Genomic DNA, 15,158 nt, shown 5'->3' with positions numbered 1-15,158 from the left:
TATTTTCATCCAGTCACTTCAACAGTTTCAAAAACAAACAAACAAAAAACCCCCAAACTCCAAAGAAAACACTTGCTGTGTTTTCAGAAAGATGAACAGTTATCAAAGCATTACAGATCATGGTCTACAGTTTAGTTTGATGTTCTCTTCATCAGGTTAACTTCCTCTCAGCTAATGGCATAGTTTTTACAACTTTCAYCTGAATTGTTCATTTTCTCGTTTTCTTGGCTTTGCTTTGAGTACGGCAAGTGAATCCTGCTTTCTTTAAAGGCCTCAACATCTGAATTTCATTTCCCAATTTAGTTTTAAATTATTTATTAAAAGGCAACCAAACAGGTCAACACTAGAACTTATCAGGAAGAGTTCTCAAGGGCAAACCAGGATACCAGTCTAAAATCCTCATTAGACTCAAAAAGGCCCACTAGAGTAAGCACTGCTTCATGACACTGGGTCAGAGTCAGGTCCCTAACTCATAAGAAAAAAAAAGAAGGGAAGAAAATGCAAGCAAGAGGTTAGATGCAGTTTAGCAGAATATTTAATTCTTTCCACATCAGCACTTATCACTAAGGCCAAGCCACACCTCCCATGGTCTGAACAGATACATACTGCTCTTTCAGTTACCTATCAAAATGGGTTTTCTTTTTTTTTTTCTTCCCCAAAACATAAACAAGTATTCTGTAGTCACAAGATCCAGAGCACAAAATGTTGTATCAGGGAGTTCCATTATGCATCAAAACGAAGAAAAACAAATGCTTGAAAAGTCGGATGAGGTCCCAAAGAAGATATTAATAATGAAGTTACCTTTGTGTCTGTAATAAAGAGCTCCCACATATACGTTGTTAACTTTTCCTCTTCGATTTCTTCTAATGTTTTTTTAGTGCCCCCAGGGTCCCTAAGTGGAAAACAACTTAATTAGTTTTCCATTTCCAGAGTCTTGCTTTTATTATAAGTTCTTTTAAGAAATGCAATAAACAGAGGATAAATGGTGGCTGATCTCTACTGTGACATGTATCTTGACTTATGAGGAAAGGAAAGGTAATGCAAGCAGCATAAGCCACGAGTAAGCTAGAGTCACAACTGAAGAATTAAGAAAACACATTTATACTACAAACTATAATRTATGCATTAGGCCAGATTATGCTCTCAACTTCCTCTGTGCAAATCCGGAAGAATTTTGTCCAACATGGCAAGTTTTCACAGACAGAAATGACRGTAGGTTTAATTTCTCAGAAGTGACACTGCTAGCAGTAGCAGACCTTAAAAATGCTTCACACTTTACACTCTAAAAYGTTTTTTTGCATTTGCTTACACCCTTACCAAGCCTTAACATTGGGGCCAAATTTTCCAACTTYGATGTCTGCATCAAGCTGTTTTTCTGTTATTTATGATTGTTATTCTCTCTTTCAAGTAAATTTCAATTTCAATTTAATTTCAAATAGTTAATATTTTAAAGAMTATCAGAAAATACTCTCTCAAAACTTAAATGCTTTAGTGCTATACAAAAAAACAGCATTTGTGAAGAGGATATCCTAGTGTTTAAGATGCTCCTTTTGCTGCTGTACAAAATTTCTCTCAGATTTAACCAGATAAAAAGCCATTAGCATGGACATATTCAGAGCTACGTTAGAATAGYAGTCAAATCTGCTGGAAATTTTGTCTTCAATAACCATGCTGTAAACAGAGGTTTCAGGGACCAGACTGCTCCTGGTAATTGCATTTTCAAGCACACACATCAAAACTGAGAGCTGAGAGACTGCTRTCTTCTATATTCTCAGCATCTGATGACACCCAGGAAGTGAGAAGGAGATGAAAACAGCTTGGTTTGAATGTGGAGTAGTGAAGAATTTGTGCATAAAGTACATAAACTAGGGAATGATGAGCAGGATAGGAGCAAAAGAAACCTGAATCAGGTAAGAGTGAAGGAGATGGGAGGTGAACAGAACAAGAAGTGCATTGTGTATGTGCGTGTATGAACTTATCTCTGAATTTAAATGTAGTAATCAGGAGGTGAGGAGAGAATATAAGAGATAGGGTGGTAGACTGTAGTAGACGTAAATGAAGAACCAGAGCACAGTGGGTGAGGAGAGAGAGGGACAGAGACAAGTGGTGGTTACAGACAGCAACAGAGACCAGAAGGAAGTATACCACATGAGACCGCTCTACTTTAGAATCTGGAAACGAATCCAGAGTCCCATGCATTTATACTCCTCTGTTCGCAGCCAGGATCTGGAGACTTGCTGGAAAATTGTTTCTCTTATCCCACTCTATTGCTTGGTCCTCATATGTAAAGGGGTGAAAATCTTATCCACAATACATACGGGACTGATTCTATTTCGTAGTTCACTAGGCTAACTCTGTATACGAGTACTAGGCCACTCTGTYGTACACAGGCACAGTTTGTCTTTATTAATGAAATGACTGAGAATATAAGGAGAAAACAGCTTTGAAGAGTTTTACTCTGCAAATCAGAGAATAAACTGCTGTGTTTTACCAGACATGAATTTAAATACATTTTATGTCAACTTCGTTATACTTATTGACTAAAAATGTTCAGAAATTAAATAAATATTTACTTCTAACAATATAAAAGTTCAGAAGCAGTGCATCTTTTACAAGTACCCATCACTGTCGTACATAATTGATAGAATAAAACCAGCTAGTACACATCACTTTATAGTTGGCTTTGTTCTGTTATTATAATCTCTCCAAAATTCATGTTTATTTCCCTGGGATAGCCCTCTAAGGAAGGCTGCAGAAATATACTTATATTACTACATGTATTTAATGCACATAATTATTAACCAAAGGGGGGGAACACAACTAAATTTGGCTGGGAAAGCTCATTTTCTGCTAGTTCTGCAACTTGTAATAATTGAGGGCCATGCTGTGCTACTGATTTGAGTGTACAACTCCCTGCTGACTGCATGGGGGCAAAGTCAATGCACAACTTGTTCATGCTGCGTGGCTCAGAATTAAAAACATTTCACTCAAACAGCTGTTATCTGAAGAAGAGAACCAACAACGTATTAAGAACAAAAAAACTCCAAACCCTTCAATCCTTCAAAGACTATCCTGCATTGCAAACATACGTTGGATTCCAGCAGGTTAATATGGAATGCATAGAATTGCTGGACTCGAGAGTCAAAGCTTCCAAAAGCCAGTGTATGGCACATAGCTGTCGGAAGAGATGTTCACTGCAAAGAAGAGGAAAAAAAAAAAAAAAAAAAGAGTGTTTTACTACAAAGTCAGGGAAACATAAGCAAACTGGCATCCTTTTGGCCAGAGCCAGCCGTGGTTTTCAATCTGGTGTGCCACCCTATTAACAGAGAGATGAGAAATGGCTGTTCACTGCACAAACAGCCATACAACCTGCCAATCACATTTCCCAGTACCTGCGACAGACTGCACAACGCCACAACTATTCCCATTGCCAGGACCAGATGAGAAGGAGTTAGAGATCTGACACCACACATGTACAACCCAGCCCTGAGCTAGCTGCTCTTCTTGCTGCTGTTGCTCCCTGCAGACTGCAGGGAAGGGGAGGGAGTAGTTTCAGAACAATAGCTCAGCACCTGCAGGAACTCAGTTGAATTGTTTTCATTAAAACATACAAGCAGAGAATATTGCTGACAAACAGGAAATAAATGCCTGTTAATGATAATCTTAGACATAAGTTTGAAAATATATGAGGAGGTTACACAGGATAATGCTGTCTTTTGATGGGGAAAGGCAAAATTCTGTTCTCCTGTTTCGTGACAGGAACATCTACAGGTGAAGAAGAGAGACTTGGAGGGGATAGACCAACATGCAGGTCAATACCTCACCGCACAGCTGGTGTGGTCACCACTGGTGTAGATTTGGCTTTTATGACAATAGGACTGCTTTGAGGCTTGAGGACTACTGGGGAGAGATGGGACTCAACTAAGAAAAACCTCATTGACTGAAAAAGGTACCTCTAATAGTAAAAACTAATCCTTAAGTTCTTATTGGTATAAGGTAGACAAAATTGTTCACTGAATTCTAGACACCTCTTAAGGTTCCTGCACTGTTAATATGTAACTCTGAATCCTGAAGGTGTATTTTTGCATGTGAAACTTTTCTAAGAACTTATTTCGGTGAATTCCTCAGTGTTTTCAGTACCTACGAGGGATTCCAGCATTTGACACCTAAGGGTTTGGATTCTTATGGTTTTGGATTCCCAGATACCTTCCCAAAGGCTTTGTGTTGTGAAAAAATAGCATGTGAGTTTAGAATGCCAAGAGCCATTTTACTCTAAACTAAGATTATTGTTTTTATTTTAGCTTATTCCATATGTAGATATAAATACACAAAGATACTTCCGGTGAGGAACAGCTTTAATGAACTTAAACAGAGTGGATACTTTGTATTAATGATTCTAATACAAAATATACAGAATTATACACAATACACTCTCCCTCTCAGGCCTACTTTTCTTTAAACAAGACAAAGTACATTTTGACTTTGACAGCAAAAACCATTTCCTTAAAATGAGCCTAATCTTAAAAGCTATACCACATAAGCAAATTGTATGCAAACGAATCAGCGTTTGGTGCATCAAGTTCTTTCATGTTTGTGTGTGTGTGTGTGTGTGTGTGTGTGTGTGTGTGTGTGTGTGTGTGTGTACACACTGGATTTTAAGTCAGTCATTCAGATTCAAACATTTAAAGTTAGAATTTAATTGCTGCTATTAGTAAAAACAGATTATTTCACCATCTAAAATTCTCAGGAATCATGTTCATAAGGTTAACACAGGCTCTTGGTGTATGTATTACGTGTTTCTGCTGCTATGAATTCTGCTTGTGTCCTACTAAGAAGGGCAGGACACAATCTGCCTTTGAACATACCTTTTTGCTCCAGTGGGGTTTGGAATCAAGACACTGGTATAAATAGGAGTGAAAGACCGTAAAGTCATCTTCTTTCTTTTCTTGTTTTTCCATGCCTTCTTCATGCAGTGGCCTTCTGTCAGAGAGCAACTGTGGGATGAAGACAGAAGTTAGGAAATGAGTATATGAAATGTACTCATGTACAATACAATTGTTTACTGTATTCACATCACCACGCTCCTTCTCTCCTCCTTACCATTAAAAAAAAATACTTAGGTGCATTCCTGAATTAAGAAGTACAGAATTTGCCAGCATTTAATATTACAAATTATACACTTATATTTAATTACTTACTATTATTGTATTTGTAAATTATAAATGCAATATTATTTATATTTACATATTTATAGTACTTTTAAATTAAGCATTTATTTGACAGCAAATTTTGAGGCAGATATGATAAGGTCATCAGTTTGTCTGAAAAAGATTTTGAGATACACTACATTACACTAACTTTCTGTTGGTATGATGCCAATGGCATAAACAAGATAAGATACATGTAACACTAGGGCCATGAAGTAGAAAATATAGGTGCACTGCATCTCTATTACAGAAGGCCAAAGTTTCAAAATTTGCCTCTAAAATTCTGTTCAATTTTTCATGGCTAATGTATTATGTGCACAGAAAACAATAAAGACTAAGTTGACAGGCAGATGAAAAAGAGTTTTGTGTGTTGTCCAAACCCATGTAATAGAAAATCGTGCTCTTTACAGGCTGTGGGCAGTGTTTCCTCACTGCTACATGTTTTGTTCGGCCATTTACACCTGTGCAAAGTGTTTATAAAATATGACCTGACAAGCGAGAAAAGGAAATGTTTATAACTACTCGCACCTGGTGTTAGACAATGGAGGTTCAAGCTTAGTAAACGCAGTGACACATTGCAGGCTTCATATGTCAACACTACATAAAGTACGTACGTATTTATCACCTAAAACTTCAAACACTACAGCTGACCAGCAAATAAAAACTCTTGGCTATTCACTGTTCAAATGTGAGAAAGACTGAATTACAGCAAGATGGAGCTTGTGCTGACCAACAGAAGTTCACAGTTGTTACATAGTGTAAACTGGTTGAACTAAACAGGCACTTAGCAGCATCCCCAACAACACAACACAGAAACAAGAACACATTCCACCATTCTTTCTTATCTTTGTGGACTCAGGTCAAGCTTCCATAAAGCACATCTGCCTTAATTTCTGGCTGGACCAAAATAATATGACTGAGACTAAAGCTTCACCCTGTATGTCTACAGAATTACCCAATAATGCTTTTAATCCCAAATTCATTGACTGCATACCCACTGACATTCACATTTTCAACTTATTTTGAGGTACACTGTCTTAGTCTATCCATACCAGTAACAGTCAGTCTTGGAGCTTCTAAAAGTATCAGTGAGTGTTTTAGGATAACATCTCTGACCTCATCCAGATGTGCCTACCAGCACTTAAGAGACTGCTGTTTGGAAGAACTGAGAAGTGATAGAAAGCAGCTCCCTAAATTGCTTAGTGGTTACAAGCCTCTGGACCACACCCTGACTTACTCCTTTGCATCCACACAGGAAAAAGGGCAAGTTCAGCCTCTGCCTAAGCAGTGTATTGTTTCCCCCAGTGACCTATCTGTTCAGGCCACACTTGAGTGTGGAGTTACTCTGATAAAGAGTGGAGTTACACCAATAAATGCCTAAGATGTTAAGAGTATGGTGCAGGCCCAGTATGACACAGATATGACCAACTCTATTACAGAACATGACATGGTAACTCCTCAGTGATAAGGTACATCACACCCCTTCGCTGCCAAATACATGAGGATTTCCCTTGATTTCCTACCTTCAAGGCACGTAAATCTTTAAGTCTCAAGCACTCAAAAATTGTATTAAACCTGAAAACAAAAATTGCTCCTGATAACACTCCTCTCTGATAGAAATGAATTGTCTTCTAGAAGCATAAAGTATATTTGTGAAGGAAGCAACACTTCCTCAATGGCTCTGGAAAAGCACAACTTGCTCCTGCTGGCTTAAAGATATACTTAAAACCTTGTTATTTTTTATTCCAAGGTCCATGTGCATCTGTGAACACATACGTCATAGCACGTGAATGCTCAATGGTCAGAAAGCTTGGGCAAACAGGAAGGATGAAGGAATCTTATATGACAATCACAAGATCTTAAAGATCTTTGAAAGTAGTCACTTATAAAGACGGTGAGCACAGTATGTGGAACTGAATGAAACCTTTACAACAGGCCTTCTGGTTTATAAAGAACCATTTGTCAGGAAACGTGAGTTCCTCAGGAGCTGTGTTTTTGAAATTTATTCCTCTGTGATTCTGAATCAGTGTCATATCAAAAGCATCAACTTGCAATTTAAAGGCAGTAAAACTGTACGAAACTCTCATGTAACTTTCTAAAGCAAGGAGGGTAAGATTATGGAGTTAGCAGAGACAGAATACAGCTTTTGTCAGAAACACAAGACTTTTTGCATTGTTTGTCAAGAACACAATATGAAAAATAAATAGAAATTCCTAACACCAATGCAGAATGTCAGTGCTTCTCTGCCTTGTCTGAGCAGGGGCAAGTTAAGCAGGCTTTCAAACTGTCAGTTAACCAGCATTGTAAAGAAACCTGTGTGTGGCACAGGAGGAGTTAGTGAAGATATGGAGAAACAGAAATACTTTCCAACGTTCATCACTGCATCAAAAATCAGTAGGATAGTTAAAGATGACAAAAAGAAAAGAACAGCGAGAGGAAAATATGTTAGATGTACGAGTCTGTGATAGTTTGCTTTCTTTTTGGTGTTATTTATCAGAGCAACTCAGGGGCACTYCTTGTAACAAAGGATCATGAGGCCACATTGAACATGTAATGTGAGCTACCATGAACTGAACAATAAATTAGTATAAAACCAAAACGATACTGGCATATAACACAGCTGACAGGCTGAGAGAGAGCTAGGCCAGTCACAGAAGATTGTTAGACATGGGTGAACTTTTGATGCCATATGCCCCCCCCAAAGGTCTGTAGCCTCTAGAAGCCCAGAAGAACTAGTGTGTCTTGTTCAGTACGTATCCAACCAGCTCATCACCAACTAAGAAGTCAAAGACAACTACAGAGCCATCAAAGTCATTAGAGGTGTATGGAAGAGACTGAACTGAGCCAAAGGATTGAAGCTTATCTACAAATCAAATGGAGAAAAAAACAGAAGAAGGTGGAGAGTAGCAGCGCTGCATTAGCCAAGAAACTCCCAATTTTATCAGTCTCTTCTGCTTGCAATTCTTATTCACTCTTAATGCTGTGATTGCATTCTGGGGAAACAGCAGCATGACCATCTCTCACCAGGCCTCTTCCTCTTCTCAGAGATTCAGTTCTGAATTAGTTATGAAATCTTCCCTCTGTTCACTAACTTTCTGCCTTCCAAATGCCTTCYTTTTTTAACAGGATCTCAAGTATTTTTGTTCAGCGCTTGCTAAGGTCACATCTGCTCACTTACCACTGTTTTCTCTTCCTAGTTTATACAAGAAATAACATTTTGCCTCAATACTAAGAAATGACAGCAATTGGAAAACACCTCTTTTTTTAAACCACTGTCCCTGGACCACTAAAACCCCTTTGAGTTGACTTACATGTTTATCTCTTCCTCAGACTCCTCCTCATCAGATGAATATCTGGGTGGCTGGCATATAGTTCTCCATCTCACGTCCTGAGCCTGCTGTGCTGCTCTCCACGCATTCTTCCTCTCCAGTGATTCTTGGTGAAGTATATGAAAATATCCTTTACCTTGCTTCACAGCAGTGATATGACGTCTGCCAAAAATCATCACAAGATGGTCTGTGTACTACAGACATACCAAATTGATTAATCTCTCTGCTGCCCAATACCCTAAATTTTTACAGGCTTTACATCCTTCTTTACTTGAGAGATCAACAGGTTTCTACAACATCCATAAAATTAGTATTTTCTTCTGCAATGTAATAACAAAGGACAATGATTTCCCAGTATGAACTAACAGATCTTTGTTATCTTTCTCCGCGCAGCACTGATTAACTACTAGATTATGTTGAACTCAGCACTGCTTTGTCCACTACTTGATATAAAAATTCCTGTCTAATCCTAATTTATAGCAGCCATTTGACCACTGGGCCCCTCACTGTTTTAACTCAGTTGCCGCAGGCTGTCAGGCACTGCTTCTACTTGCTGTCAGAAGGCCACACTGTCAGGAACAGGGAAGCTGTCAATGAAGCCTGTAAGTGAGCTGAAGACAACAGGCAGGGCACTACCTTAAGAGGAGGAAATAAAGAAGAAACTATAACACACTCCCAGTAGGATGACAGCAGGGGCAGAAAAGAAAAGGTGAGCTATGACAGTGAAATGGGTACAGCATATGATTACTCTACAGTCTTTGATTAAAATGTTAGTTAGAAAATAGCAGCTGATCCAAGTCAAACAAGCATCCCATCTGGGCAAAGACACATCCCTTTAAGTTAACAAATTGCTGACTTCTAGATTAAGTGTCATGGGCTGTACTGATTCTTTCAGACACAATCTACGCTTGAAAGTTGTGTCTCAATCATTTTACTTAGAAAATAACTCCCTTTCCTTATCAGAGATATATTTAAGCACCTGAAGGTCATATGGGGTGCAGATTTCAGGCACTGAGTTGACTAGTTCTCCAGGGGAACAGTTTGCTTCCTCCTTGTTTCCCTTTTTAAAAAAACACTTGCATAGTTTAATGATTTTAGGGCTGTTTTTTTTTTATTTTGTTGGTGAAGTTTTTTACTGTTGTAGTGTGTGTGTGTGTGTGTGTGTGTGTGTGTGCGCGCGCACGCATGCGTGTGCATGTGGCCAGCAACTACAAACACAAGTCATTCCGTCTGTCTTCTTCAGATAATGATAACCTCTCTGCTGGACCTTTCCTTACGAACTTAGGGAAAAAATAATTAGAAAGTTATTATGAGAAAGTCATGTCCTTATTAAGAAATGCTGAATGCTTTAGAAAAACCTAAGGATTTTACAGTTGTGTCAGACTGTTCATTTTTTTTATAAGAACCCAGTATTTTGCACAACAGAATTCTCTTGGAATACTGGAAGATGTTTAACAACCTCCAACTCTTATTTTATGTACTTTTCAATAGTTTTTTTTCTCTCTCTCTCTTTCTCCCTCTCTCATCTTTACCAAACATCAGTATATTTGTATGTGAAAAGATTATTATCCCCCTTCATACTGCTTCTCCTGCTTACTGAATGCACTGGTGTAAGTATCTGTTCTTAAAGATTAAAGCACTGCTGTAGCTGTTTATTACAATGCCACAAATAGTGGACAATAAGGCTATTACATGAATCAAAGTTAATTAAGACAAATTAATTATAAACTAGGCAGTTTTTTTTACACAAATTCATAATCAACATTATTGGGGAAAGATGCACAGAAGCAGCAAAGTACCATTTTGTAAAGTTTGCCTAATACAGAATTATTTCTGAGACACTTATGACTGACCATGATAGTGCATGGACTCTTATTATGGGAAAAATAGTAAAATAAAACCAAACTTGAAATACACAGGTGATCAATGTACTTTTCTATACTTCAGATTTACAGTACATTGCTGCAGTAGGACATCAAATATTTCTACATTTGAATTCTGGCTTCTGAATACACCATTTATACAATAATTTAATAAACTTAGCTTGGCTGCCAAATTGACAAGTAGGTGAGAATCATTCATTAAAATGCAAACGCAATTGAGATGAAATGTGGAATACATTTATTAAAGTAATTGAACTTCAGTCAACTGTAGTCACAACAAAGATTTTCAGTTGCCTTTCATACAAAAAAGATATGTCTTATTTTTGTAAGTTAATACCTCTGTCAGCATGGAAATTAAGAGTTTCCTGAGCACTAATAATGTGCTATGGAAAACTTCAGCTTTCTCTGCAGGAATATATTACTACAGATAAGGGCCAGCCACATGCACAGAGTGACCCAGTAGCATACTACACATACAGAAAATAGATTGCAAACATACGTTACAGTGCTTGTTATAACTACATACTTAATAAATTACTCTTTAAATCCTTTAGGAACCATGAGTCAACAGCTAATTGTAATACAGAGCCATTAAAGTTTTGATGAATTCAGCTTTTACCAAAGATTAGGGATTCCTGGTACCTTTCTTTACTCAAAGAATGACTCATTAAAGAAATCATTAATTCATCTTAATTATAAATTTGGTGCTAGACTAACATTCAGAAGCTATAGCAACAGCTCCAGAAACTTTGCCATCAGGCTCAAGGCAAGAGAGATTTCTACCAGTTTTCTCACATTCCATTTAAATCTATCTWTCTTAAATACATTGGATCATCTTCACTAAATTGAAAGGAATCATGCTGTATATGTATTTCCCCCAGAAGTTCAAATTTTACACAGTTATTAACAACTTCACATCTACTTAGTATGCAAAAAAATTCCATGACAGGCAGTTTATCACAGGAATAAGATACACTCTCCTGTACCTGTGATGCCAAAATTCCTGCTCAGCTGTCTAAGGCTCAATAGAGTTACTAGGAAGGTGGCAGCAGGCTACACGGCCATGTGGCTGCTCCTCTATCCAGCAACYGTATTCCGTGCAGCAGAGGATATTACTGGGGATGCTGCAGCCTCAATAACTCTCCCTGCTACTCTGCCCCAGTCCCATTCCCTGAGGTGCAATGAATTGCAGTTTATTTGTACCATGTTGATTCTCAGTCTTTCTAAGGGTTAACTTTGTCTTAGAATCACAGTGAGCAAAAATTGTGAGCTGTAAGGAAAATAACTATTTATCTATCAAACAACTTAATTACATGCTTAGCATTTTTCTGATCATGGGAATTGTTAGACACTGTCTCATAATATGGTCACACTATTTTCTTGTCTTAATGGATAGAGGTTTTAGATCAATAAAGCTAATGACAGAACATCCACTGCTCCAAGCACTATATCGTAAGAATTTAGTCTTTTCCAGAGGCTTATAGCCAATTGTAAATATAAGTTAAACCAATGTGGCATTGCTCTGAAAGCTATTAAGAGCACAGGCTTTCTTAATGCCATTTCTTATATTTTCAAAAAAGCATTTCAACCCGTACTGGCAGCAGCTCCTACTAAACCAGTAAAAGGTTCACTTGGGGCACGATGCCAGATTCTGCCGGTGGTGTTGCAAGGTGCATGTTAGTTGGGCACTGCCAAACTTGTTGCACTCATGTCAAACTGAATATGAGCTAAGCCTTGTCGAGTGAAAGCCAAGTCCAATCTTTTGCACACTGCCACTTAAAGGAATCATTTTGAGTACTATTTTTTGTGGCAGAGAAAGTAATATAACAACAACACACCTCTATACAAAACTGAAAGCACAGGAGGCAATAGCTTTGAAATTGTAATAAACACAGCTAAACTGTATCAAACATTCTGAATATTTCAAACCAAAATCATAGATTAAAAAACAGAATAAGTCTTCTAAATGAACACTAAATTACCTGCAGCCATGCCATCACGGGCTGTGATCCCATCACAGCTCTCAAGTGAGGCTGATGAATATCTGAATCCTGAAGAATTCAAAGAAATACCAGCTGAAGGAAGGTAAGAGTAGGAAGCTCAGTTCCTTTGAATTAAACATACCTATGCCCTTGCCTGTTTTTAGTGGGTACTGTGGTACTGGAGGGGCTGTCTTCTTGATTGTATGATGAAATGGAAGTTTTGACAACCTGAAGTCATTAAGGATCCTAGGGCAACTTCTGCAGGAGTACAAGTGTTAACTCCTGCATTCTCATCAGATTGCAGATAATTAAATGTTACTGTCCTCACAGCTGTTTCATTTGGAATTCTTAATATTCCAGTCCCCCAAAATACTACATGGCATGGATGTAAAACAATACACATCGGACATCATTTGAGCAGTTGCTGCATTTTAATAGCTGAATTTACATTAAGACTGCTTCACACCTTTTGGATCTTGAGTAAGGTAAGACAAATTTACTGTAAATGAGAACTAGTGCATTGTTCACTTACAGTACTAAGTGAGTTATGAGTTATTACAGGATGCTTACACTACTTACACCATAAAATTACCCAAAGCCATGGAGGTAAACCTGAGCTAGCAAGTCCTGCTATTAAGCTCTGCATGGCATTTGGGTCATGTCCTGGAAGCTTAGCTTGTGGGCAGCAAAAGCTTGCAACTATTTACAGTTAATATGTAGATACTAATGTAATGAACTAAAAATTCTCATTTGGTAGTGTTTGTAACCAAGTTACAGAGATGTGAACAAGTATACACACTAGGCAATGGAGAATCAGGAATACACTGGTTACTGTTACTATTTAATGGTGGAATAATTAGTATATTAAGAACCAAATAATTTATGCATAAATATTCATAAATTTTTATCTTCTTAAGATCACTAAAGACCACAGATTACTACATTAAGATCTATTTAATGTAGTTACTAACCCATAGAAACTCAGGCACATGTTGTCATTTACCACACTGAACATTAACCGTTCTGGCAAGGAACTAAAGAGGTACCATACAAAATCAACATCTGGCCTGCGTAGTTGAAGAAAGATATACAACCTGGAATACCCTCATTATTTCAGATGTAGATTCTCATTTTATTTTTGTGCAGCTGAGTACAATATTCTATACCCATAACTGCTTTTTTTAAAAAAAGAAACAGGATCTGCATAACAGCAAAAATATATTTTATCATGAGCAAATCTGACCTTGAAACAAATCATGAAACATGAAAAGCTGTAAATAAAACACGAGAAAATTTATGGTATGCTTGCAGAAGGCAGCATAGGAAGAAATAAAGACATTCAGTGGTCAAAACAATACCCCAAACTGTTACACAAGATGTCTCTAGGCAAAGGTATTAATGTATTACCATGTATTTAAAGATGTTTCAAACTGGTTTTCAATTAACTATAAAGACATTAAATATAGAAGGTGCTGCTCCTATTGTGAAATGAGGCAGACTCCTTTGAAAATGTCCTATAATGTTGAGAAACACACACATTTGACTACCTGAATGTTAAAAAAATAACACATCAAAGAACTAGTTGGAAAACTGTTCTCAAGCTAGGAAGAATGGAGAGCAGCAGTTYTACTTTTAAGAAGTCCTGGAAGACAAGAACATGCTACCACCATTCCTGGAAGTATATAGGAGCCCCTCGCCCACTCTGCCATGCTGTACCTCCCATTCATTCCCATTCCTATTAGATCTTCATGTAGGAATTTTCGTTGATGGTGTAAAAGTTGAGTGTAGGCACATGTAGATTTTCAGCTCTTGGTGTCTCTGGAAAACCACATAAACAGAGGTGAGATGTGGAAGTTTTTTCAGGACCACACAGAGAGAATAAATTTGTACTGACAAAGGGCAGAAAAATGAATCTGCACAATTCCAAGGCTTTGCTTTAAATTCCTCTCCCCAAAGCTTTCAGGAAACTATTACTTAAAATCAGAAGAAAAAATCACCTAGAGATTTCTAGGCTCTCAATTTTCTTGCTCTAAGAATGTAAAATAAAATGTTTTATGTTCACATTGCCCATAAAAAGGCAAACTCACTGCTTTTTAAGTGGAGCTCCATTGAGGTCACACAAACTGTACCTGAAAATACCGTTGGTTCAAGATTTTCATGTAGAAGTAGAAGCTGTATCTCATGATCTAGTGTTTTGCTTTACCACAATAAAAGGCACAATAAAGGCATTTACAGAGCAATGACATTTTACTACTAAATAATGGAAATCTATTTTAAGTCTTAGAATTGTTCTAACATTCAGTGACAATGTGTCATTTTGTGTCACAGTATATGGAATGAGATTGTCATGTTTAGACAGATAGCACAGACTAATAAGCAATGAACTATTTCCACTTACAAAATTTCAAACATAAACAAACATTCTTCCACACAAAGAAAGGAGATTGAGACTAAAATGAACAGTCTGGAAAGGCTGAAATGTTGATAGGAATAGCAGTTTTTCCAGTGATTGATGATAGAGATAATGATTCATACATCCATACACTTAAATGGTTGTCTTTGTCCATGACTGCTGTCTAATTAGTGCGAGCCATCATTCACGTAAAATAAAATTTTCCTTCTGGAAAAAAAATGCTGCAAATTGCCTGCAATGACAGTGCTAGAAACATGCCAATTACAGTGATTTCTGCCAAGCAGCAAAAGGGCACAGAATACCGGTTTCCAAGCAACTGACGTTACTAAGCATTAAACAGAGTG

General features: G+C 37.5%; 1 protein-coding gene across 1 annotated transcript in view; it reads right to left on the bottom strand.

Annotated features, from left to right (window-relative positions):
• CCDC60 (coiled-coil domain containing 60) overlaps positions 1-15,158 on the bottom strand; it is a 65,517-nt gene that overhangs the window by 13,565 nt on the left and 36,794 nt on the right. Inside the window, exons 4-7 of the mRNA XM_085326167.1 lie at positions 8,519-8,698; positions 4,866-4,994; positions 3,090-3,194; positions 802-892 (exon numbers count right to left, since the gene is read on the bottom strand). Of these exons, the coding sequence (XP_085182293.1) occupies positions 802-892; positions 3,090-3,194; positions 4,866-4,994; positions 8,519-8,698 (505 nt within the window). The remainder of the gene's footprint in view (positions 1-801; positions 893-3,089; positions 3,195-4,865; positions 4,995-8,518; positions 8,699-15,158) is intronic.

This window comes from Rhea americana, unplaced genomic scaffold, assembly GCF_003343005.1.
Source record: "Rhea americana isolate MKP2758 unplaced genomic scaffold, rheAme1 scaffold_128, whole genome shotgun sequence".
Classification (NCBI taxonomy): domain Eukaryota; kingdom Metazoa; phylum Chordata; class Aves; order Rheiformes; family Rheidae; genus Rhea; species Rhea americana.
The sequence above is the reverse complement of the archived record's forward strand: the minus strand, read 5'-3'. Positions and strand labels throughout refer to the sequence as shown.